The sequence below is a fragment of the Astatotilapia calliptera genome, chromosome 5 (assembly GCF_900246225.1).
Source record: "Astatotilapia calliptera chromosome 5, fAstCal1.2, whole genome shotgun sequence".
Classification (NCBI taxonomy): domain Eukaryota; kingdom Metazoa; phylum Chordata; class Actinopteri; order Cichliformes; family Cichlidae; genus Astatotilapia; species Astatotilapia calliptera.
Genome location: NC_039306.1, coordinates 37877042 through 37901323, shown reverse-complemented (window position 1 = coordinate 37901323; position 24282 = coordinate 37877042). Strand labels below are relative to the sequence as shown.

General features: G+C 45.7%; 3 protein-coding genes across 12 annotated transcripts in view; 1 reads left to right on the top strand and 2 right to left on the bottom strand.

Annotated features, from left to right (window-relative positions):
- Positions 1-523: 523 nt before the first annotated feature.
- Positions 524-3529, bottom strand: LOC113023091 (zinc finger protein 285-like). 2 transcript variants are annotated; one of them, XM_026169184.1, is made up of 2 exons: positions 3155-3529; positions 524-1483 (listed from the first exon to the last, which is right to left on the bottom strand). In XM_026169184.1, the coding sequence occupies exons 1-2, from the start codon at positions 3369-3371 to the stop codon at positions 714-716; spliced, it is 987 nt and encodes a 328-aa protein (XP_026024969.1). In that variant the 5' UTR covers positions 3372-3529; the 3' UTR covers positions 524-713. The 2 variants fall into 2 exon arrangements, with proteins under 2 accessions (XP_026024969.1, XP_026024970.1); XM_026169185.1 differs by having other exon boundaries at positions 3185-3528.
- A 698-nt stretch (positions 3530-4227) lies between these two features.
- Positions 4228-19170, bottom strand: zc3h11a (zinc finger CCCH-type containing 11A). 3 transcript variants are annotated; one of them, XM_026169170.1, is made up of 17 exons: positions 18737-19170; positions 17811-17883; positions 15374-15498; positions 15167-15286; positions 14666-14789; positions 11676-11840; positions 11527-11592; positions 11250-11423; positions 11054-11113; positions 10868-10966; positions 10718-10780; positions 10116-10628; positions 9320-9375; positions 8742-9237; positions 7571-7731; positions 7255-7439; positions 4228-5325 (listed from the first exon to the last, which is right to left on the bottom strand). In XM_026169170.1, exons 3-17 carry the CDS (start codon positions 15425-15427, stop codon positions 5106-5108), a joined length of 2556 nt encoding a protein of 851 aa, XP_026024955.1. In that variant the 5' UTR covers positions 15428-15498; positions 17811-17883; positions 18737-19170; the 3' UTR covers positions 4228-5105. The 3 variants fall into 3 exon arrangements, with proteins under 3 accessions (XP_026024955.1, XP_026024956.1, XP_026024954.1); XM_026169171.1 differs by having other exon boundaries at positions 19054-19170; XM_026169169.1 differs by having other exon boundaries at positions 17811-19170.
- Positions 19171-19775: 605 nt separating this feature from the next.
- The window catches only part of sypl2a (synaptophysin-like 2a), a 37303-nt gene continuing 32796 nt past the window's right edge, over positions 19776-24282 (top strand). The window contains exons 1-3 of one of the 7 annotated variants that reach the window (XM_026169189.1): positions 19860-19878; positions 20169-20272; positions 20433-20507. In XM_026169189.1, coding sequence (XP_026024974.1) covers positions 20258-20272; positions 20433-20507 — 90 coding nt within the window. In that variant the 5' untranslated portion in view covers positions 19860-19878; positions 20169-20257. Of the gene's footprint in view, positions 19805-19854; positions 19896-20089; positions 20273-20432; positions 20508-20552; positions 20632-24282 lie in introns of those variants that run through there. The other 6 variants (XM_026169192.1, XM_026169190.1, XM_026169191.1 and 3 more) reach the window with 6 other exon arrangements.

Below are 24282 nucleotides of genomic sequence, written 5' to 3'. Positions count from 1 at the left end.
CATACTCAACTAATCAAAGTGATGTCATGATAAAAATGAATGAACAACAAAACATTTTTCTCCTTCATTTCTGTCAAACAAAGCTGAATATAACATTTCTCACGGTTAGTATTAAGGTTGCTAGGCAACCTGAACAGCGCGACGGAGGCTAGACCGTCCCATTTCACAAGCCTCTCACTTCCGCACTTCTCGTACTTCCTAGTACGCACCGTACGTAGTGCGCGTACTTCAAGCGTGCAGACCCTGAATTGGGACACAGCCGTTGAGGAGCTACTGTAGCCATTTAAATCAGCTGTGTTGGTTGGAGGACACAAAGCCTGCAGGGACACCGGCCCTCGTGGACTGAGTAGGATGTCATGTTCTCAGATTGCCACACTGAGCCTTCCACAGACAGTGCAGAGAAGGAAACAAAGCATTATGAACCATGTTCAGGAACGGTCTGTGGCCTTAGAAACAGCACGGCTAATTCTCACAATAATACAAAGATACAAAAGTGCAGCATTGAAAGAGAAGACAAAGGAGACATGGTTTACTCTCCCATCTTTAATGTCCAGCCTCGCCTGTCTGCGTAGCTACAACTACACTCATTAACACCAGCACACGTCACCGCATCTGCAGTTGTCATGTTTATTGCACAACAAGACACAAGCACACACCACCACTGTACACCACTAGAAGAAACAGTTCTTGGTGTTTACACATGAAGCGGGTTCCTACTGGGACAACTTGCAGTGTGGCGCTCGGCTCCAGCCGGCCCTCTCTCTGGTGTGAAGCCTGAAGTGGGTGTTAAGATGAGCTGACTGGTTGAAGCATTTCCCGCAGACGTGGCAGCGGAAAGGCTTCTCTCCGGTGTGGATGCGGTGGTGCCTCTTCAACATGCTCACGGTGGTGAAGCTCTTCCGGCACACCGCACAGCTGTATGGCTTCTCTTTGGTGTGCCAGCGCATGTGGACCTCCAGCTGGCAGGCAAAGTTGAAGCCCTTCCCGCACTCATTGCAGCTGTGCCACCTCTGGATGCTCTGGCTCGGATGATGGGGCCGCGATGACGACGCCTTCAGAGACTTTACATTTTTAATCTGCAGTATGTGAGCACTTTGCTTTCCGTTTGAGCGCAGCAGCCCCTTCACCTGCTGCTCATTTCTCACAGTCCTGTGTGTCTTTGCAGCGGTGGCACGAGAATCACTCTGAGCTGCGTTAGCGGCCGCTGGCAGGCTGTTACAGCACTGCTGCTTCCTGCTGTCCTCCCCGTCCGTCTCCGTCTTCACCTCTGGGGATGTAAGCGGAGGCAGCGAGGCGGTTTGGGCAGGTGGAGCATTTAACCTCAGCGGCTCAACGCTCCTGCAGTTTCCTTCCTCAGAGTTGCTTAGCTGGTGCGAGCAGTGACTTTGAGCGTTTCTTTGTTCATCTTTGACGTGTGACCCTGCACTCCTTCCACACTCAGACGCACAGAGCTGACCGTCTTCCTGGGCCTGAGAGTGGGGTTCTGAAAGGTGACAGACATCACAGTCATGCTGGGTGGATTTATGCACGGTCAGTGAACACTACGATTCACAGTGGTGCTGTAGTGGACGCACAAATCTGCACATGTGAAGATGGCTGAAGCTGGAAACACGTTGAACACTGACTGTAAGTAAAAGCACTTTAACGCTGTATTTGCCTCCTTCCTCATTTTCTTTAAACACGCGTCACGTTTCAGATCATCACACCAAATGTGTCACCTTCGGCATCACTGAGGAGCACCTGGAAACACTCATCTACCTGCTTCGCTCTGCTTCTCCTGTTCTTTGCATCACTACCCACGCTCGATACTCTTGCTCTAGTCCAATCATCTTCTCGCCCGCATTCTTTGAGCCAATCAGCCTCCGCTTTGCATGCTTTAAATCTGTGCTCTCTGCCATTCAGACAACCCTCCTCGTCAGCCTCATTCTTCATCTTCACTACCACTGCATCCTGTCCTACATCCTATCTGCCATGATCGTGATAAGAGTCTAATCATTCATTTCTCTATCTCAGTGAATCATGTTCAGTTCTTCCAAGTGATCTGCCCTTATTGAACTTTAATAAGTAAATATAAACACTGTCTTGTTTTAAAGGGGGGAAGCTATCCAAGCCGAGCTGGCTCTAATAAACTAATGGATGTGTGACCCTGAGTGTTTCACAGCCTCAAGTCATTTATCACAGCAAAGCACAGTACTGGGATTAATGCTGATGAATAATATAGCGTAGTGCAAAGACACACACTCTTACACTCTGAGGCGATGGATGCTGCTATAAACAGAAATTTCTTTCGACTGATATACAGTTGGGGTCAGTGTAAGGGTCAGTGTAAGGGTCAGTGTAAGGGTCAGTGTAAGGGTCAGTGTAAGGGTGTCTAACAGATACACCCTACACATGTTGACTGGACACACACAGATTGTGCAGTTAGAGTGTGTCTCCCTGGTGTCTGGAGGTCTATCTACAGAAACGTGTTTCACAGGGACAAACTGAACGTGGGTGTTTTGGTTTCCAGCACACAAACCTTTTGCGATCTGCAACAACCAGAGTAAAAATTGTGAACGCAGTATTATTAATTGACGTGAGTCGAGTTCACACAGACGTGACTATGGTCTCGTTACACACAACGTCCTCGGTTTGTTGAAATAATCCCGTCCACACACTGGTCGCTACTGTACCGACACTCATCTTTCACTAAAGTCAAACGTCACTGTTTCCACGTCAAGGTGGTTAGAAAGGAGGCGGAGTCAACTGGACCCGCTCTCCCTACCCAGTGCGCGCTCCCGACGCAGGGGAAACCAGTTCTGTCGGGGATACCTACCCTCCCTACGACACCGGCACTGGGCATCAGTTAAAATCTTAACAACCAGGTTAAACGACTAGTACGTCTGGTACTGACTAGCGAAAACAGCGACGGTTAGCGATCACGTGTCTGGCTGTTTGAAACTGGCTCCTCAGGAAACTCTCTGACGTCATGTTTGTAGTCATCAGCCTGGGTTTAGCTGATTTTTACAGGTTAAACTACCAACAGTGTTGTTTCCAAACCCCAAAGAGCAAACTGACTTCGTGTGTCTGTGCTAGCACACCTGTGGGTAGCAGCGGTAGCTCCCACATAGCTCTATGTGGGAGCTACCGCTGGGACACTTGCGCTGGTTTTTACCAGTGAGCGCCGTGAGCCGATGCTCTTCACCTGACTGCAGCAGTAGCCGCTGGACGGCCACATTCAGGAGCCGTTTGAGTCGCTCGTTCTCCTCCTTGGAGCGCAGGATTTCACTCTGGTACTCCACCACCGTGTCTTTTACGGCGCGAAAAATGTCTTCGGCCGCCGCCGTGAGCCTGTCGTTCAGAAACACGTTGAGGAGCTCCAGCTTGGTCATGTTTTCAACCGCTTTCTCTCAGGACTCGGTGTCCTTCTGTTTACATCCTCTCCGACGGAAGCTAAGATACACCGGCTTCTGCGAGCTGTGTGACGCCACCTGCTGCCTGGTGGCGTCACTTCCGCTTCGCCTTCTTCTTCTTCGACGTGTTTTTGGCGGTTGGCAAACAACAATGCGGTGCACTACCGCCACCAACTGGCTTGGAGGGTGGACCAGAATTCGCTCATACCAAATAATCAAAAATGAATGATCAAAAAAATACTACTATATCGTCATGTCTCTGCATACACATTAGTCTTAGGAACTGAAATAAAGCCATAAAACTTTCACATCTGGAGTTCCTTTGCAATAAATCCTTTTTATCTAGCTTAATCTTTTTTTCTACAAATCTGAATTGAGATATGATTGTCTCCTCTCTCCTGGTCCTCCCTGTTTCTCTTTGAATAGAATAAAACCATCTCCCTGTCCTCTCCTCCTTCCACCACTTTTGCTATCATTTTCTCTTTTACAATGCTCTTCATTTTAGCTTTGCTAGCACTGATATTTAAAACCTCTTGATCTCTCTTAACAGCCTGCTTTACAATTCTATCTGCCACCTCATTGCCAATAACACCATAACATGCTGGTATCCATATGAATTTATCACTGCCATCATATTTATTCTGTAGGTTGTTTGTAAAATCTTTATTAAAATTTCTGGTCTGCCTTCTGAAGCTGGCCAATGATCAACCAGAGTCTGACTTTGACGCCTTTTTTAAGTGTCAAAGTCAGACTCGTATGTACGTATGTATACACATACGTGTGTGTGTGTGTGTGTGTGTGTAAATGAAAAGTAAATAATAAACAAGAATTCAAATTAATTTAAAATAATTTTTATTTACACAATAAATGTACAAGTCACTCTGAATAGTCAGCCTGTGTGAGGGTCAGGACAGAGACAAAGTAAGCTGATCTACTAACAGACCAAACAAAAAAAATCATCTCTAGGCAGTACTGCTAAAATCAAAGCCCCTCCCCCTTTTTTTCATTGTATAAAGAACATAGAAACATGTGAAACAGTCCCTGAGCTGTTCATAAATAACAAAGAGTTCTTACACACTGACACCACCTGCTCTAGGTTAAAAGGACGTCCATTACTAAACGTAAGTGATGAAAGAAACACACATTAATAAAACATATAAAGTGAGTACAGTCACGGGATAGACTCGATCACATGTGAATGACTGCACACACGCCTTTCCAATAAATTACTTTAAACGGTGATCATCGTAGGTTCTGTGACAGTCCTCGCTGAAATCAAACGGATCTATTCCATCACTGTCACGATGTGTGAACAGGCTCGTCCACTCACAGAACAACAAACACATAGTTCTGTTGCATACACAGTATACAGATACAACTTCTCTCTAAATGAACAGCATCCACACAAACCTGGGATCGTGGTAAGCACATCTCTAACACAACAGCTTTTGTTGGAGTGGGATCATAAACACACATGATGAAGAGGACTGAGGCCCTGCAGAGTAATTCCTCCATCATCAAATATTCACCTGAAGAGCAAATTATAGAAGACTGTCTTTGAGAGAAGATGATGAAAATGTAAAGAGCAACATATGGACTCATAGGTTAAAAAGTTATTTTAAGAACGAAATACATCTAAATAGCCCAACATCTACCATGGAGCTAAGTCCCACCGCCCAGAGAGACACAGGGCCGACTGCTGATTGCGTCCTCTCAGCTGTCAATCATTTCAGAAAGCTCTTGCAGCAGGTCGTCCTCTCCGATACTGGGGTCCACATCATCATCAAGGTGGTCGTCAGTAAACTCATTGATCAGCTCCTCGAAGTCATCCATGGCAGAGGTGGAGGCAGCGGCGCTCGAGGTGGAGGCAGCCCGGGATGCTGCAGTGCTGAGCCTCCTTGATCTGGGCTGAGAGGGTGTCTTCTGTACTGGGCTGAACGACAGAAAGCCTCGTTACTTCATTTCACGCAAACAGAGAAAAACTGACATGCTCTCAGAGAGGAACCTCTTCACCAAAAGCAGAGACACAAATAAATCTCAGGGAACCACTACAAAAACAACAGGTCAGACACGTACAGCTGACATCCGTGGCTCACGGGGTTGCCATGGAGCTTGCACCCGGAGCTTGCAGCAACTGGACAAAGACCCAAGATTAGGTACCAAGCTCCTACTACAACTGAAGGTGCACTGAGTACGAGAGCAGCCAATCTGAAAAATAGGATCATTTTTACCCAGGATGAGACAAACATCCATGAGTACATCAGGAGACGGCTACCACACCGCACGCTTAGTGAATACCTCACTGAGCAGAAACCCAAGAAAGAAGAGGAGCGAGGAGAAGAACCGTGATGGAAGGACAGGACTCTGCACGCTATGTACCACCGGCAGACAGAGGAAGTGGCTGAAAGGCAGCACAGGAACAAGCTCTGAGCACAGATCCATGGAGGCTGAGGTCTACCACACCAGGCAAGACCCCAGGCTGTGGAAAGATGCCCCTGAGACAATCCAGCACATAACAGCAGGGTGCAAGACGCTAGCAGGCAGGGCATACATGGAACGCCATAACCAAGTGGCCGGCATAGTGTACAGGAACATCTGTGCCGAGTGTGGGCTGGAAGTAGGGCTGTGCGATATGACCAAAGTCTCATATCCTGATATCAGACATCCATCGTCCGGTAACGATATAAATCACAAACATGTAACATTTTCTGTAAAGTCTGTGAATCTCGGGCAGCTCGACCTGCGTGAAGTGTTTCCAGCTGTGCGTCGTGTAGCTGAGTCGAGTGTTTTAACGATGCATGAAACGACACATGTTTAGACACAAGTTGTAACGGCGCCGTTTTCTTTCAAAGTTTGAGTCTGAGCTTTATTTTTAGCACCTGGCGTCTTTTTTACTTCTCATCCGTAAACTCTCTGCATCTTTTATGTGATTCAGTTTATTTTGAAAAGTCTCAACAGGATCTTGAGCTTTATTGTGAAAGGTTTATGTGGAACATAAACAAGCGGAGACACGATGGTTTTACTGTCGTTGTTGCTAACAACAACACATAAAAACAGGCGCTTGTCGTCCGTAGTGTGGTTGTATTAAATCTAAGACAGAGAGACCTTTAATAAAGCCGCTACAGTGACCATCAGAACATGAAAACAGCTGGAAACAGTTTATTTTGCAACAGCACCAAACAAACGATAGCGTAAATGAAACGATGTTTTTATATCGTCACCAGATATATATCGTTACATCGAACAGCCCTAGCTGGAAGTCCTGAGGTCAACATGGGAGACGCCCCCAAGGGCGGAGAATGACCGAGCTAAGATCCTGTGGGACTTCCAGATACAGACGGACATGGTGGTGGTAGACAAACAGAGGAAGACGGCCGTAGGGATGGATGCAGCGAATGACAGCAACATGAGAAGCTGGAGAAGTACCAAGGGCTCAGAGAAGAGCTGGAGCAGGTGTGGAGGGTGAAGGTGACGGTGGTCCCAGCAGCAACCATAAAGCTCAAACAAGCTCAGACTGGTTTCCCAAACCTGATAGTAAGTGTACTGTAGTCAAACGGCGTCCATAGTTACTAGATCCCAATCCAACATAGCACATTTGATGTGCAGTCAACAATGCAAAGCACCACATCAGTGTGGACCAACATCTCTGAGGAATGTTTCCAGCACTGTGTTCGGTCTCTACCACAGTAATGACTGTGTTTGTAATGAAGTGCATACCGAACATAAATACTTATTTTCTGCTGTCACTTGCTACTTTTATTGTTCTTTCCCCAAAGCCAGACTGAATGGAACCAATGAGCACTGAGCTGGGGGCAGCAGCACACTAACGCTGATCTGTTTTTCTGTCTGGACTCTCGTTTACCTTTGGGGCACCGTGCAGGACTCTCTGGTGGTCGCACCACTGATGGGCAGACTGCTCTCTGGGCCTAGACTCTGTGTGAAGACAGGGACGGTCTGAAGCTCCTCTCCTGTTGGGCTAGAGCTGGAGGCAGACTCCAGCTGGGTGAAGTGACTCCATGCAGCATCCACGCCGGTGGATGGGAGAGTCTGACGAGGCAAAACAAATTCACAGCACACGAGTAATTAGTCCCTCCTCCTTCATCTGCATTCGTCTGTACAGGATTATCACAATAGAAATTAAACATGAAGTGCATCACACTGGACACATGCACCCTTACATGTCTGTCACTGGTTCGTGGCTCCTCTTTCGGTGCAGAGGGGCTGTTTAGAGGTTTAACAGCAACTACAGCAGACTGTTGTGCTCCCCGCCTCCTCTGGCCAGGCTTAACCAGCACTGCAGGCTTCATCACAGACGGTTTCACATTCAGTTTCGGTCTCTCTGTAAGTACAAAGTAATGCTTTAGTCTGCAGAGACTTTCCTGCCTCACACCATAGTTTGGTCACTCTGGTTAGACGTCACATGCTTTTATTTCTTTTCACACTCCAAGAACTATCAGAGCGAACCCCAGTGTGTCGCTACAAACTACAAGCACTGGGAAACTGTTTGGCTCAAACTAAGCATGCACCTCCTGGTTGGGTCCGTTTAAGGTCAGCTTACAGTGCAGGGACAGGACTTTTTGACCCCCTGCTAAATTTGCATGTTTGCTCACTTACAAAGAAATGAACAGCTTCTAATTTGTGTTTAATCCTTGTTGGCAGGTACAACTCTAAGACATTTCTTTTAGGTGGTCACCGCGTTTAAGAAATTCTCAGGAGGGGTTTTTCTTGCTCGGCCACTCGAAGTTTCAGTTCCTCCCACAGATAAAGGACCAAACACTGGCTGATCGTAGGTGTTCTGGCAGAGGGAAGCAGGCTGCTGTCCAAGATGTTACCATGCACGGCCCACTCCATGCAGTGGAGTCACACTGCTCCCTGGCAGACCTCCACAGAACGGAGCTGCTCCTTCAAACACCGCGAGTCAAACTGATGACAGAGGACTTGCTGTTGGTGTGACCACGAGCCTGCTCTGCATGGTGTACACGTTACGGACTGATTCTTACACAGCGCTTCTCTACTCTCCTGGAGTACTCAGGGGGACTTTGTGGGTGTGAGTTAATCCATTATGGTACAGTTTAACTACACCATACCAATGTATAGCTTTTATGTAATGCGTTTTCTTTTCTGGATTCCTGGTTGATATTCTGCCCCTCTCCATTAAAACGATCCCTGCTCCAGGCTGCAAGCCAAGTATCCTTGGGCAAGATGCTCACCCCATGGTGCTCACCCCATGGTGCTCTCTGATGCATCCACCGGAGTGTGAATGTGTGAGAGGAAGCACCTGTGCATAGATCAAGTGCTTTGAGTGCACTTGGCTTAGAAAGATGAGTGACAGCACGAGTGATACAGTACCTTTGGTATCTGCAGTGTGCTCTGGGGACTCCCGATTCGTGTCCATCGCTTCCTCGGCAGTAGAGGCTCCTGTCACACGAGGCTGCTCCAGTGGTGACAGTGCAGAGGACACCTGCGTCTTCTTGTCTGGAGCGACCCTGGAGCTGGACTTTGTCCCAGCCTGCTGTGGTGAAGAGCTCTGCACAGTAACAACAGCAGCTGTTGTTTCAGGAGCGGCCACACCGTTTCCAGGCGGTGCAGCCGTTGACCTGAGAGTAATCAGCTTGTGAGCAGGAACTCTTTCGGTGGAACCGGCACATGGAGTTTTGGAGGAAGGCGAGGAGGAGGAGCGCGGTGATGAAGGAGCCTTCCTTTTGACGGTACTGCTGGCATTCTGATTGTGAGAAGGCTCCGTTTCAGGTTCTCCCACTTTGCCTTGTTCCAACATTTCCTGCTTTCGAAGGCGTTTCTCCCGCATGATCTCCTCAAAGGTCTTCACCTTGATATTGTTACTGGTCTACAAAGAGAGAAAATTAGCACTGCCAACAGCCCGATGACAAAGAAACCAACACTGAAGAAAAACAGAAAGCAGACAGTACCTGGGGTTCAGGAGATGCACTTCTGTGTGGCTTCTTCTCTGCGGCGATGCTGCTAGCTAAGTTCAACATAAGGTTCATGTTAGTGTTTCAAAACCATGTTAGGAGAAAACAAAACAATCCAGCAACACTTTCCTATATGGTCTACAATCTCTGTGTAAACAATCTATGAGCCTCGTCCAATCAGACGTCTGTAACTGAAAACAGGCATTGTGAAGAGGAAACCAGCTGCAGTCTCAGATGGGCGCGACAGCAAAGGTAGGTCTGATTTATGATGTTATGTTTATCAGTTGTGGACACGTGTGTGGTCTTCTGTGGCTGGTTCAGTGAACTTTGGTGGGGATGTGACGAAACCTGCAGACCCTTTGGACTCTGTGAGATCTATCGGCTTTTAGAGAACGTGTGGTTTGCTTGGGCACACGATGTGATGGCTCGGTCGTGTGTGTTGTGTGAGAAAATGATACTTCGTTTGCAGCATGTGGCGCTATGCGTCAGGGGCACGCGTAAGCATAAAAACGCCGTTATGGAGCGGCTTAATCTCGCCTCATTTCCAGCCATTTTACAGCAAAGGAGTCGCGCACAATAGAAGGAATGAACAATGGAACATGTATTCACCCACCCAGGGGAATTATGGCCTTTGTCACGGCCTGTGTTACACAGTCTTACCAACAGTTCATATAAATGTCCCCCCAAGTGTTGCCGACCAGTCAAAACCAAAGGCCATCAGAAAGACAGTGTAACAGATGTGCATGCACTTCCTGTAATAGCACAGATGTAATATGCAAAAAAGCAGCCTTACTTTGGGGGGCCAGCTTCTTAATGCGCAGCAGGCGGGGCTTCTTGGCACCGCTCTCCTCAGCGTTAGACCTCTTCCTGTTTTCAGCGTCCACTGCCTGCTCGAGCTGACTCCTTGCTGCCTTCTCCATGCGGATTTCTTCCAGGGTCTTTACTCTAATCCGGCCCGCGTTTGCGACCTCAGGCCCAGCTGTGTGGGCCTCCTCCTGGCTCTTGCCCTGATCTCGCTCTGCTGTGTGATTGACCTCAGGGCGGGGCTTCTGTTCCAGCTCCTCCTCTTGTCTTTTCTTCTTGTCGTGAAGAATCTCAGAAAATGTTTTGACATTGCAGAGGGAGGCGTCGTTCATGGCGATGGCTCGCTTTGTTCCACTGCTGGCTTTGCTCTCGGTGGCTTCTGTGGCTCTGGTGCTTTTCTGGTTGTCGCGCTGGGACCTGACCGCCTTCTCCTGTTTGATCTGCTCCAGAGTCTTTATGTGGATAAGCTCAGGAACCTTCTGTGACACCGCACTGCTCTCAGCTGCAACCATGACAACACGTTCTAGCGCATGGCTGTGATTTATATTATTCCACAATCGATGTGAGTGTAGCTCATATCAGCCTGCTTACCTGGTTGACTGGCTGCAACGGGATCACAAAGCAATCCAAGTCTTTCCTTTACAGGTTTGAGAGCTGAAGAAACAGAAGACAGACGAGGCTTCAGTGTGAATGGCAGCATAACGAGTCAGAGGCCACAGCTGCAGCTCTTACAGCACTGACCTTTGTGAGGGGGCAGAAATGGTTGGTCCACATCCACCACCCTACCCAAACGCTTAGCCAGACTCCTTTTCAGGGGGACATCTTCTGCACTTCTTAGATCTATGTCAAGGACAAGCAATGAGCTTTTAATCTCTACATTATTACTCACAATAGTATCTGACAACTGCAGCAAGAGAGCAAGTTTACCAGTGCTGTTAATCTTTCTCCCAAGTCTTTTAGTCACACTAACTCTGGCTCCCCCAGGCTCTACAAACACCAGAGAGATGAGAGTTAAAACACAGAACAGTTCAAGTTTAAAGTAGATCTGCCTCAGCAGCAGCAAACAGGAGCGCCACCAACGTTACACAGAAGACTGGGAAAACACAGCTGTTACACTTTTTACCATCTCGTGAGTCAAATACATCTGGTCGAAATAACGCCTGGATGTTTTCTTTCTCCACACTGGTGGATGTTTCGGTAGTCTGGAGGGGGTAACCGGCCCTCTTCATGCTGGCCTTAAGGGCTTTCCTTAGCCGGATCTCCTCCAACGTGCTCACTCCAAAGTTCAGGGAATCGTCTGTGAAGACAAAAGGTTTTAGGAGATGTGGGAGGCTAAGATGCTTAACTCACAAACCCAGATACGATGTCAGGTGTGAGCTTGTGTCTCTCTGCTGCTGCACCTGATTTGGGCAGCTTTCTAGGCGAAGGGCCACCCTTTCCCTCCTCTCCCTCTTCTGAGAACTGGTCTGAAAGACATCCGTGATGAGAATCAAAAAAACATTAACTTCATTGCAGAAATACATGTTTTCTAAAGTCAGGTTCAGCTCACCGTCCTCATCCTCATCATCGTCTGCTGGATTAATCACGACTGGTGGATGGGTGGGGCTCGGCACCGGCTCCTGCGTATCAGTCTTGACACTTCTGAGCTGAGGGTTCACTGTGGCTGCCGGGACAGTCTGTTCCTCGTGGTGCTGTTCCTCCTCCTTCCTTGCGTCTGGGACGGTAACAGCCATGGTCATTAGTAGGGCTGGGCCATATCATACACGCTACGAGAACACGCATGTGCAGTGCCTTTGTTTTCATACGCACATGGCAGTAAAAGCATGGCGGCGACAGAGAATGAGAAGGGCGAAAGCGGATCGTTGAGTGAAACGGATGAACCAGAACTGGTTTGTAAAAACGCTGCAACTTCAGTAGGGCTGCTACGAGTAGTCGACTATCAAAATCATCACGACTGATTTAATAGTCGACGCGTCGTTTGAAGCTTTGTAAGATCACAAAGGACGCAGGAATAAGTAGCAGGATTTAAGAGTGTAATAACGGACTGAAACAGAAGATGGCAGCACTGCATGTACAAGGATGCCAGCTGCCGTTAAACCCCGAAGAAGAAGAAGAAGCTCTGTCCCAGAATTCATAGCGTGAGCTGTGTCCCAAAACGTCGGCTGCATCCTCCTGAGGACCCGGCCTTTGCGGTCTACGTGGGCCGGGTCCTTCAAAGACCGAGAAGGCCGGAAGTGCGAGGCTGTGAAATGTGACGGTCCAGCCTTCAGATTAGCGTCGCCGCTGTCTCGGAGGAGTTTAATAAACTCGCCGTCTGCTCCTTGCTGTCTAAAATCTAACTGGACACTGGAGTAAACTCTCGACCGTCTCACACACTGTTTAATCAGTTTTCTGTTTGACGTTTAGTCAGCTGTGTGAAAACCAAGGAGGAACCCACCCGGGGGATTAATAAAGTTTTATTTTATCTAATAATCTAATAACTTTGATCTCAGCCAAACGATTGACTCAGGAACAAATAAAACAGAGAAAAAAGGCAAACAATTACATTTTTAAGTTCTCCGAGTGACTTATATCATGTTTAACCTGAGTAGTGAAAGAGCGGGGTCTGAAAACGACGAAGCCGGGAGTCCGCTGTTCTCGCCGGCTGTGTGACCATTGAACCCCCTGCTCGCTATCGAGCTGGTGGGTAACAGACGTCTCCGAACACGTCGAAGCAGTTTTGCAAATATGCGATATCTTGATAAACCGAGCAGATGTTTGATGTTTACACAGCTACTTTCTCGCCTGAAAATATGTTAAAAGTTTATTTTGTGACCCAGAAAGATTAGTAAGAGTAATTTTAAAACTTAGTAGCGGCCGCCATTGTTGGCAGCTGAAATTTGGCTGGGCCACGCTATGAATTCTGGGATATGGTGGGCCACGAAGGACACACCCGACCCATCCTTCAAATTCGGGGAAATGAAGGACGCATTTGTCGGCTGCATTCAGAGGAGTCGACGAATTGGGACAGCCTCGTCGTCTGGCTGTGACGTAATCGGCCTTCAAATGCGGCCTCAGGAGGATGCAGCCGACGTTTGGGACACAGCTGCGGCCCAGCTCAGCTGTCAACAATGGCAGCAGCTAGTTAGTTTTAATGTTACTCTTATTATTCTTTCTGGGTCACAAAATAAACGTTTAACATATTTTCAGGCGAGAATGTAGCTGTGTAAACCTCAAATATCTGCTCAGTTTATCAAGACACCACATATTTTCAAAAGCGCTCCGACCTTTTCGGAGACGTCTGTTACCCACTAGCTCGATAGTTAGCCGGGGGCTAGGTCACTAGAGCCGTGAGAACACCGGACTCCCGGCAGATCGTTTTCAAACCCACCGCTGTCTTTCACTACTCAGGTTAAACATGATATATAAGTCACTTAGATAACTTAACAATGTTGTTGTTTGTTATTGTTTTTCAGTATTTTATTTGTTCCTGAGTAAATCGGTTTGGCTGAGATTAAAGTTTTTACACTGAATAAACGTCAAACAGACAGCTGATTATCAGAAGTGTGAGATGCTCCAGAGTTTACTCCGGTGTCCTGTTATATTTTAGATAGCAAGGAGTTTATTAAACTTCACCGAAACAATCTGCAAATTTCATTAAAAGTTAAACTATCATCTTGTCTTTATTTTTAGTTAGCACCTTAAACACTTAAAGCTGTAAGCTAATGATAGTTATATGAGAGCAGATGCTGCTGGTGCAATAAGCTGTACCTGTACGTCCAAAGGATGATGATCTGATTAGTCGACTATCACAATAATCGTTTGTGGCGGCCCTAAACTTCACTGGTGTGGAACTGGTTTAGCTTTCGTCTGTCAGACACACAACAAAGCACTATTTTTGGTAGCGCATGCTAGCGGGCCGTCGTTATTACCGTGTTGTTTGGAAAATACGGCGCACTTAAAATCAATCCTTTGATTTGTCTGAAAGTCGACAGAGCCCCTTATAATCCCGTGGGCCTTATGTATGAACTCTGGTTGTGTTTATGACCTCGAAACGATTTTATGTGCACGGCGCTCGAAAATCTGTCAAATGTTTCAGTGCGACTTTGCTAAGCTACGAAGCCGCACCGCTTGATGGATTGTCGGAGCGTTACGGCTATCGTAGGCGGAGCCTCGCGGAGTGATACGTGCTGTGCTTCAACATAATGTTACCGTGTTGTGTGTGTATGACCTCTCTTTAAGTTTGTGGATGTTATACATGGTTATGCTGAGGATGTGTCGGCCAGTTTCCACTGGAAATGCTTTTTGGTTAAACTGGCAGCGAGGAGTTTGCATTTGCACTGTTACATGTTTATATTTTTACTTAAAAAAAAAAAACAGCTGCTTGTTTAAGTGGAAATACATTGATGGGTTTTTGCACTAACAAAGTTGTGGAGTTGTAAAGCATTTTGTCTCGTGTCAGTTATATCGTTATGGCACATTTTCAAATGTATATGGTGATAAATACTTTGGGCCAGCATCTTGCTGTAGTGGATGTAAAATGTGTGTGTTTGAACTCACTTTTATCAGGCTGGACAAAGACGCCTTCTATGTAGCGAGGCTTTTCATGGTAGAAGGCACAGTGTGGCTTCTGGCAGCCTGCCGGCTGCTTCTCCCAGTAACACGAGATCTCCTTTCGATTTTTCTGTTTTGATGAAGAACATTAACATGTAAACATTCTGTGGTGTCCATCTGTCGTGAAACAACATGCATGAGGAGAAACGCTCCTCACTCTCAGAGGAGGCTCAGAGCCTCCCTCTTGTCATGAATGGCTCCTCCTAATGACACCACTCTGGACTATGTAGCTAAGATCTGAATGAGAGGGAACGTGCCACCGTTTTAACCAGCCTCGTGTTTCTGAACAGCACTTCAAATCTGACAGAAGGAGTCAGGAGTGGAGATCCTGGTTTACAGGGAGGCTTTTTTACTTTTCATTAATGGCCATTCAAGACACACACAGCCTTGACTGGGCAAAGCCTGAAGGAGAGGACTTCAGCTTTCCTCCATTTACATTTTGCTTACCGTTATTTTCATGTGGCGAAACTTGCAGACAGCACGAAAGCAGCGTCCTTCCTGCCAGAGGCTGCAGGTGGTCTCGTTGCCCATAGCTGCCTCGCAGTGTCTGAACGGACAACTGTCTCCCTGCACAGACAAACAGTAAGCTTGGACTCTTCTTTCTGGTCACCAACACTTTCTAGCCCAATGTGTGCATGTAGCAGGCTTGTTTACTTTGCTGCAGGTAGAATAGTAAAAGAAGTAGCAGTCGTCTCCATGGCTGGTCATAGTAAAGCTGTAGTACAGGAACGACCTCTAAACCCAGCAGCTGGATCTCTTATGGGCCGACAGGAACCTCCCTGACAACACAGAGCAAACCAGACATCACATCTCAAACCAAGCCAGCACCTCTGGTACACTCTGGATGCTTTTCAAGGGAATAGGGCTGTTTGATAGAACGACATCTATCGTTTCATTTACGCTATCGTTTGTTTGGTGCTGTTGCAAAATAAACTGTTTCCAGCTGTTTTCATGTTCTGATGGTCACTGTAGCGGCTTTATTAAAGGTCTCTCTGTCTTAGATTTAATACAACCACACTACGGACGACAAGCGCCTGTTTTTATGTGTTGTCGTTAGCAACAACGACAGTAAAACCATCGTGTCTCCGCTTGTTTATGTTCCACATAAACCTTTCACAATAAAGCTCAAGATCCTGTTGAGACTTTTCAAAATAAACTGAATCACATAAAAGATGCAGAGAGTTTACGGATGAGAAGTAAAAAAGACGCCAGGTGCTAAAAATAAAGCTCAGACTCAAACTTTGAAAGAAAACGGCGCCGTTACAACTTGTGTCTAAACATGTGTCGTTTCATGCATCGTTAAAACACTCGACTCAGCTACACGACGCACAGCTGGAAACACTTCACGCAGGTCGAGCTGCCCGAGATTCACAGCCTTTACAGAAAATGTTACATGTTTGTGATTTATATCGTTACCGGACGATGGATGTCTGATATCAGGATATGAGACTTTGGTCATATCGCACAGCCCTACAAGGGAATATTTAAACACTCAGTGTCAGTGTGTACCAGGAACCACACAGGGATGCTGCGTCGCCCAAATGTCTACAAATGCTTTGGTTTTTGTAAACAAACAAAACAAAAACAGACATTACTTGGATACTTTGTTTAGCACAGAGCTGTGTATGAGCCAATGTGTGAGCGTTTCAGGAGCAGCTGTGGATGAAAAGGCTCCACACACTGATACACAACAGCAGCAGTGATGACAATGGCATAGTTTAATGTGGAAGCGCACACACCGTGAGGACCAAACAGCAGCGCTGGTCCTGCATCAATAGTAGTGAAACTCTCTGACCTGAGGGTCGTTAGGCTGGACAATCAATTACTATTCAATTAATTCTACACCATCATACCGTCCTGTTCTCAGCAGCTCAAAAACGTTGCATCAAAGCGCAGGGCGAACCTCAGAATACTGATATGCTGGCATTTCTTCACCGCAGCCAGCATTGTAATTGTATCCGAATACTCGATTGAATAATCGATTACTAAAACAATCGACAGCTGCAGCAGTAGTCTGAGTACAGCCAGAGCTACAAAATGACCTCCAGCAGGCCGCTGATGTGAAGGTCTCTGATCAAACAATCAGAAACGGACTGAGGAGGGTGGCCTGAGGCTTGTGGTTTGCCATGACCTCCAGGTCCACCACTGGTGCCCTACGCTGCTGCAGTGGGTCCTGGGATCCTCCTGGTGCACGACAATAACCACAATATGTCCCCGTGTATGTATTCAACACATATGTAAGACTGCTTTCTTCCATTTGTGCAACATCTCTAAAGTTAGAAATATCCTGTCTCAGAGTGACGCTGAAAAACTAGTTCATGCATTTATTACTTCCAGGCTGGACGACTGTAATTCATTATTATCAGGAAGTCCTAAAAACTCCCTGAAAAGCCTTCAGCTGATCCAAAATGCTGCAGCAAGAGTCCTGACAGGGACTAGAAAGAGAGAGCAGATTTCTCCTGTTTTGGCTTCCTGTTAAATCCAGAATTCAAAATAGTTCGGGCTGGACCAGGTGACCCTGGATCCTCCCCTAGTTGTGCTGCTGGGTGCTCCCCATGACACGATGACTGTTTCTTCTTCACTCAATTTTTAATTCAGTTCGTTTCATTTATAAAGCACCAACCCCCGACGTGCACCCAGCACCTCCACAGAGGGTCGTTGTCAGCCCCTCCCTCAGCCTGGTTCTGCTGGAGGTTTCTTCCTGTTTAAAGGACGTTTGTCCTTCCCACTTCTGCCAAAGCGCTCATATGATTGTATTCTTTACTTTACAATAGAAAGTGCCTTGAGGTGACTGTTGTAGTGATTTGGCGCTTCGTACAAAAAAAATGAATTAAATTAAGCACTGCTAAGGTCACCGAGGACCACCACCAAGTTTAGCAGCACTAAAAACCCAAATAAAGATACTTAGGGTCAAAGATATTTGACCAGTTTGTAAAAGTTCTGAATCTGTACATCACCAACTAGATTCCAAGTCAAACAACAAGAAAACTTAAACATCTTGACGAATTTGTAGAAAAGGCAACAATAGTGCAGTGAGAGTAATCTGTAAAGCTGACCTGTACTCGTGGGAGATGCACTGCTGCTCATTTACCTGAGGTAGTAGAGAAGTGGTCTGCCTCCTGAGTGCACAGCTGGTACGGAGTCTCCACAGTAGTAAGGAAATCCTGAAGGAACACTTGATCCATGAGATAAGAGGAAAAGTGGGGTGGGTCTCCCAAAGACATTAGTCTTCCTACGACTTCCCATTTCTGAGACATCCTGATCTCTGCCAAACCGCTAAACAATACTGATGCTGATGCAATCAAGTCCTTTGGGCATTGCTTGTAAACCATCATTGATACTATTTGGTGGCTACTGAAATAAATAAGTAGGGGGACATAAACAGCATGAACAAGAAAAAATAGAAGAAACTCTAAGCGATGTGGGGAAAAAGTTGAGAAAGGTGGCGTGGTTGGCGGGAAAATCCTCAGCTTCTTCTTGGGCTTGTTGGCATTTACACATTTTGTGACATTTGAATGCTGGAGGTTGGGAGGAAAACCGTGCAGGACTTTCATGTCTTGGTTACCAAATGCTGGAGAAAAAAAAATTCTTCTGCCAATCAACTGGGGGCAAATTATCCGGATCCAGGGATCCCCAAAGAGGGCCAAGAGGACGGGTTTAAACCTACAAATACATCAGAAACACTCCCCGGGGAACTGAAAGGTGGTTATTGAAAGACAAACAGGACAAACACTCCACACAGCAACATGAAACAAGTGTGCTCGGACACACGCACATACTTTTACACTTCAAGTGTCTCATGCAGGAAAATCTACAAGTGTCGTTTTTGGGAGGCTTCACTCTACACACGCAAGCCTCAGCCTGCCAGTGACAACCGGCCTTAATTATCATCGTCATCTTAATTAGGACACAAACAGCAATTAAACCGAAACACTCAGATAACAATAACGAATCTCAAACTCGAGGAAAAGATCAATTTAAAGACCAAGACAGCCAAGAAAACATTCACATACTTACTGTTGAATTACAAAAAGTGTCTCAAAGCTAATGAACTACGTGACTCCCAGTCGGAAAATGCCTTGCCTTTATAGCTAACCTGGCTAACTAGTGTCTAGTTTAAAAATGTGAACTCTTAAATTATTATGATTAATAGATGAGCACTTTTTAGCTCGTGTACATAACAGAGGCCTACCGAAACCTTGGACGGTTAGCGACCTTATCGTTAGCTAAGCGTTCACACGGCCGTTTATTACCGTGGTATTCACGTCCGTGTTGTAACGTTTCAATGTAACTGCATACATATGATGTAAACAGTGTATGTAGTGTTCAATTACCAGTTTAAAATTTAAAAAGATATTTGAAAACTTGTAGAATATAGCAAGAAAAACCCGAACCCGCTCGAAGAAAACCAGAACTGCTCTCTGACTCAAGCAAAATGGCGACGGTGGAATACAAATACGAGGAGGGGGGCTGCGTGCTGTGTTCAAGTCGCAAGGAAAGATCGGACATTCGAAAATTACATTTCATTGTGCAGAATTCGCATTACCGTAAGCTCCCTCCAACATCAGAAACGCTAACTAATAATCACACTGAAAGAAAAATGAGACATCGCTTTCTGATTTCAAACATGTGCTTTTTATTTTATTTATTTAAAAGTAAAAACCGGACAGTAGGGTCCGTGCTAGTGATGGTAAATTCGGTTATTTTTACTGAATCGAGTTTGAATGAGTCACTCACCGAAGTGAATCGTGTTTGAGTCATATGAGTCACAGAGTCAGTTGCCCAGAGAGTGCAAAAAATATACATTTTTACTCAAACTTAATTTGTTTCTCTTTTCATGTAAATCCTACTGCTAAGATGAGTGATTGAAAAAGAAAAACAACTAGTTTTATAGAGCAAAAAAAAGATTTCTAATGGGAACATTTATTTTTATTTTTATTTTATTAGTATTTTCCTCATATGTGTCAAATATATATTTTCTCATCTACATGTCCACTGAGCTGTGAGCCAGGGGGCGGTAATGCGCCTTAACATTGGTTGCCAACCAAGAAGAAGAAGAAGAAGCTGTGAGCCAGGAGGGAGGGGGTGAGTAACTTAAATGTGCTGCTAGCATGTTAGCAGAGCGATGCTACTGTGAACTGAGGAGCTGTTGTCTTGATGTGAGCTTCTACTCAGGGTTTGTTCTTCATGTTCAGAGCAGAAATGTTTTTGTTAAGAAACTGTCTGTTGTTTTTTTCCACACAATTTTAATTTTAAGCTAGATATATTTCTACTAATGGAATTAGTTTGCTAACAGCAACAGGGATGCGTCAGTGAGTCAGTTGGACTCGTGAATCATGATTCAGTAAAGTGATTCTCGAGTACTGAACGATTCGTTCATGATTCGCGCATCACTAGTCCGTGCACAGTTGAGACTGCCCCCTGCTGTTAGCTCCTATGTCGTCGGCAGAAAACAGACGGAGCAACTTGAAGTTAGCTTTCCATGCAAACTGACAAAAGTAGTACCGGGACACTGACTGCTAGTTTTTACACACTTCGATGGACACTGTTCAGGTTTGTGAGTCTTTTAAAGTGCTTAAGTTGACGTGAGCTAGCGTTAGCATGCAGCTGCTTTAACCAGGGCAGCGTCAGTTAGCTGCAAGGTGACCAACACGTCTCGCCGTTTGCAGAGGTACTTTTCGTTTATACCTGGTTGCGTGTCTTTGGTGCACAGAAAGCGATGGCTGGGTTTTCTCTGGACCTTGGACCGCTGAAGGAGCCTTTGGGATTTATTCGTGTCCTCGAATGGGTAAGCACTGTCACAAACATGTCTTTGTACATTATTCATCCCAATCAGCGTGAAGTGTCGAATATTCGCTGCGATGTCTCCTAGGAGTCATTTGTCCATGTTCCTGGCACCAGTAATAAAACTGGTGAGTTTTATTTCTCAGTTTCCTCATGTTAACCTAGAACAGGGTGTCCGCTTTTATCACACCATAACACCTGATTATGTGTAGGACTGGGGAATCCCACTGTGGCACTCCCAGTGCGGCTGGTACCTGCTGTTGTTGAACCGTGGGGTGAATTTGATGTGGAGTGGCAGCTGCTTGGCTTGTGTTGGATCAAGCTGTAAATCTCACTTGTGTTTGAACTGCCCTTTGACTCCGAATAGACTGATCATGAAGGAAAGAAACACATTAGGATTGAGCCCTGTGTGCCTGCACATATGGTGGTGCTCTGTGTATTTTGAGCACCACCAAATCCACGCGCGGACTTGTTTAAATGACTCTAAGGTCGGATCTGCTGATTTTTCCTGTCAGTGGGTTCCATTGGAATGCACAGTAATGTTTGTTTCAACAACGTAAACAAAGAGCCAGCAGAATTAGCCACTGTGCCAAAGTGTTGAGCCGCCCTGGTTTGTTGACAGACGGCAGCTGTCTCATAGCTGAGCATTTATAAATGGCTTTCTTTGTTACAGCTGTTTAACACTGACCTGTGAATCATATATATATAAACCCTTTGTTTCCTAACAGCTCGACACAAAAGCCCATAAATACAGTCTTGTATTTATTATTGACAATATTTTATTTGCTTGCCAGACATTCTAATCTGAAAGATGAAAATCAGCCTGGAAGAAGAGAAACAAAGCCTCGTACACCCATTCGCACATGTGCTGTCTAACATTTGAATAGTAAATTTGTGCATTGGAGGAAAACCTGAGGTTAAGTATCTCACCCAGCAAGCTTTGGCATTCAGAGCTGGCACTGGAGCCACCGGGAATCAAAGCATCAGCCTTGCAGTTAGTGGTTTACCTGCCCTTCCTCCTGAGCTACAGCTAGCAGAGATTTGGCTGTTTGTGCTGTGTTCAGAGCTGACGCTGTGTAGTTGGTTTGTAGTTGCATTTGTTTTACATATTTAAGGCAGACAGTCAACACCAGTGTGAACTCTTTGAAGTTAACACAGAGGACTTTTGTGCTATCTGTTATTAGGGCTGTGCGATATGACCAAAGTCTCATATCCCGATATCAGACATCCATCGTCCGGTAACGATATAAATCACAAACATGTAACATTTTCTGTAAAGTCTGTGAATCTCGGGCAGCTCGACCTGCGTGAAGTGTTTCCAGCTGTGCGTCGTGTAGCTGAGTCGAGTGTTTTAACCGATGCATGAAACAACACATGTTTAGACACAAGTTGTAACGGCGCCGTTTTCTTTCAAAGTTTGAGTCTGAGCTTTATTTTTTAGCACCTGGCGGCTCTTTGTTGCTTCTCATCCGTAAATAATCTGCATCTTTGACATGATTCAGTTTATTTTCAAAATAAACTGAATCAACAGGATCTTGAGCTTTATTATGAAAGGTTTATGTGGAAAACAAACAAGCGGACAGCGGAGCCACGTGATGGTGTTACCGTCGTTGTTGCTAACGACAACATGTAAAAACAGGCGCTTGTCGTCCGTAGTGTGGTTGTATTAAATCTAAGAGAAAGAGAGACCTTTAAGAAAAGAATGTAGGCCCTACAGCGACATCAGAACATGAAAAAATATCGCCGTAAACAGTTTATTTTGCGACACCACGAAACAAACGATAGCGTGAAATGAAACAACGTTTTTATATCATCGTCTGCTATATATCGTTACATCGAACAGCCCTACCTACAATTACACCTGATATGTAGAATCGGACAATAATTACATCATCTGTGGGTCATTGTCTTAAAGACACGATTTATTTGGCTTTTTCTTTTCAAACTCTTTAGAATCAGTTACAGAGTGATGCTGTCCATCCAAACCTGACCCTGCCGACCCCCCAGCATCACAGAGAGGTTATAAGCAGGGCTGCACATAAGTGGTCCGCAGGTGTGCATGCGCTGTTTTTAGTTCCTATATAAAAGGCCGTGTTTTTGGCCACTAGAGTGGGATTTTCACGGCACATTCTGCACCACATCTCTGTGCGTTCATCATTTGTTTGAAGCCAGCTCACCTCCTGCAACCACTTTTCTGAGAATACGCGCTTCTTTTGTAGTTCGGACTCCTCCTGGCATTTCTTTGGAGGTGGAGGAACATCACAGTAATTGCTTAAAGGAGCTTCTTCAACATCTCTAAGAGTTCTAAACAAATGTCTGTCCTCCTCCAGAAAATCTTATGTACGCAAACGTGCGTTGCAACTTCTTATCTTGTGCGCGTTTTTTATTTTGACAGCGCATGCGCACCTGCGGACCCTGTTTATAAAGAGCAGCACCATGAGACAGCATGGCATGTTGACAGAAAGCGTATGCACAGTAACTAAGAATGTCTTCAGTAGATAAAGTAAATATTAGGGCTGCTACGATTCACTGAATAGATCGACATAAATCTGTTAATCTAGCTGGATCTTATTGTTAACACTACTGGACATCTAAGATCCACGCCTTTGTTGGAAAGGTGGATGTATTCTGTGATAGGCGGAGTTCAGTCATTCAGGAGAGGTTCAGAGCAGGGCTGGGCGATATTCAATTCAATTTTATTTATATAGCGCCAAATCACAACAAAAGTCGCCTCAAGGCGCTTCATAGATACAGAGAAAAACCCAACAATCATATGACCCCCTATGAGCAGCACTTTGGCGACAGTGGGAAGGAAAAACTCCCTTTTAACAGGAAGAAACCTCCAGCAGAACTAGGCTGCTATGAGAATAGAAATCTAATATCACGATATTTCTTTGGCTGTATCACAGTACACGATATATATCGCGATACGTTCGAATGTCAGTGTCAGTGCTGTGAAGAGCCTGAAGACCAGACTGAAACCTCTCAAGAACATCGTGTCCATTTACAAAAGATTGCAGCTGAACAAACACAATCTTTTCCCAAATCTTTGAGAGGAAGGGAAGCTCTGAGATAGGCCTGGACTCTGAGGGGACCGAGGAATCGAGAATATATATCTTAAAATGACGTCTTCATGCCATTACATCGTTCCTCCATCTGATCAAGGCACACAGGCTCAAACTGATCAAAAACAGCTGGTGAATATTTTAGAAAGGTCGTGTGAGGGCAGCTGTTTTATCTTATTGATAACAAACTGAACTGGGAAATATTCAGAGCAGAGTCAGTCATTGAAAAAAGACCCAGAGGATTGTTGGAGCTCAACAACATCAGAAAAACATGGACTCTTCTGCTGTTACAGACGGTCGCTCAGGATGGGAAACGACGTCGTCTTTCCGCTTGCAGCCGTCCTGCTCTCTCGTCTGGCTGAACGAGTGGTGTCATTTATCCACGGGTCCGGTTGTGGTTTCACACTCATAGTTTGTAAAGCAGCAACCTCATCAAGGACAGTTTTGCATTTATTATAAAAATGAGATGTACCAAAGCCGAGGGGAGATCTTACAACGTTTTTGTTGCAGATGGGTTAAACACACTACAACGATGTGTTGGAATAAGAGGTGTGAGATAAAAATATATCAAATGCAACATATTTTCAGCACGGTGGCACAGTGGTTAGCACTGTTGCCGCACAGCAAGAAGGTCCTGAGTTCGGTCGGGGTCTTTCTGTGTGGAGTTTGCATGTTCTCCTCGTGTTTGCGTGGGTTCCCTCCGGGTACTCCGGC

What these genes read in the sequence shown, in the direction of transcription:
- LOC113023091 (XM_026169184.1), bottom strand. Translation starts at nt 3,371, where the DNA reads ATGACCAAGCTGGAGCTCCTCAACGTGTTTCTGAACGACAGGCTCACG. An exon ending in TCGGCTCACGGCGCTCACTG is followed by an intron (nt 1,484 to 3,154) that starts GTAAAAACCAGC and finishes GTCACCTTTCAG; the next exon opens with AACCCCACTCTCAGGCCCAG.
- zc3h11a (XM_026169169.1), bottom strand. Translation starts at nt 15,427, where the DNA reads ATGACCAGCCATGGAGACGACTGCTACTTCTTTTACTATTCTACCTGC. An exon ending in TAGAAAGCTGCCCAAATCAG is followed by an intron (nt 11,424 to 11,526) that starts GTGCAGCAGCAG and finishes TTGTCTTCACAG; the next exon opens with ACGATTCCCTGAACTTTGGA. An exon ending in TCCTGCACGGTGCCCCAAAG is followed by an intron (nt 5,326 to 7,254) that starts GTAAACGAGAGT and finishes TCTGTCGTTCAG; the next exon opens with CCCAGTACAGAAGACACCCT.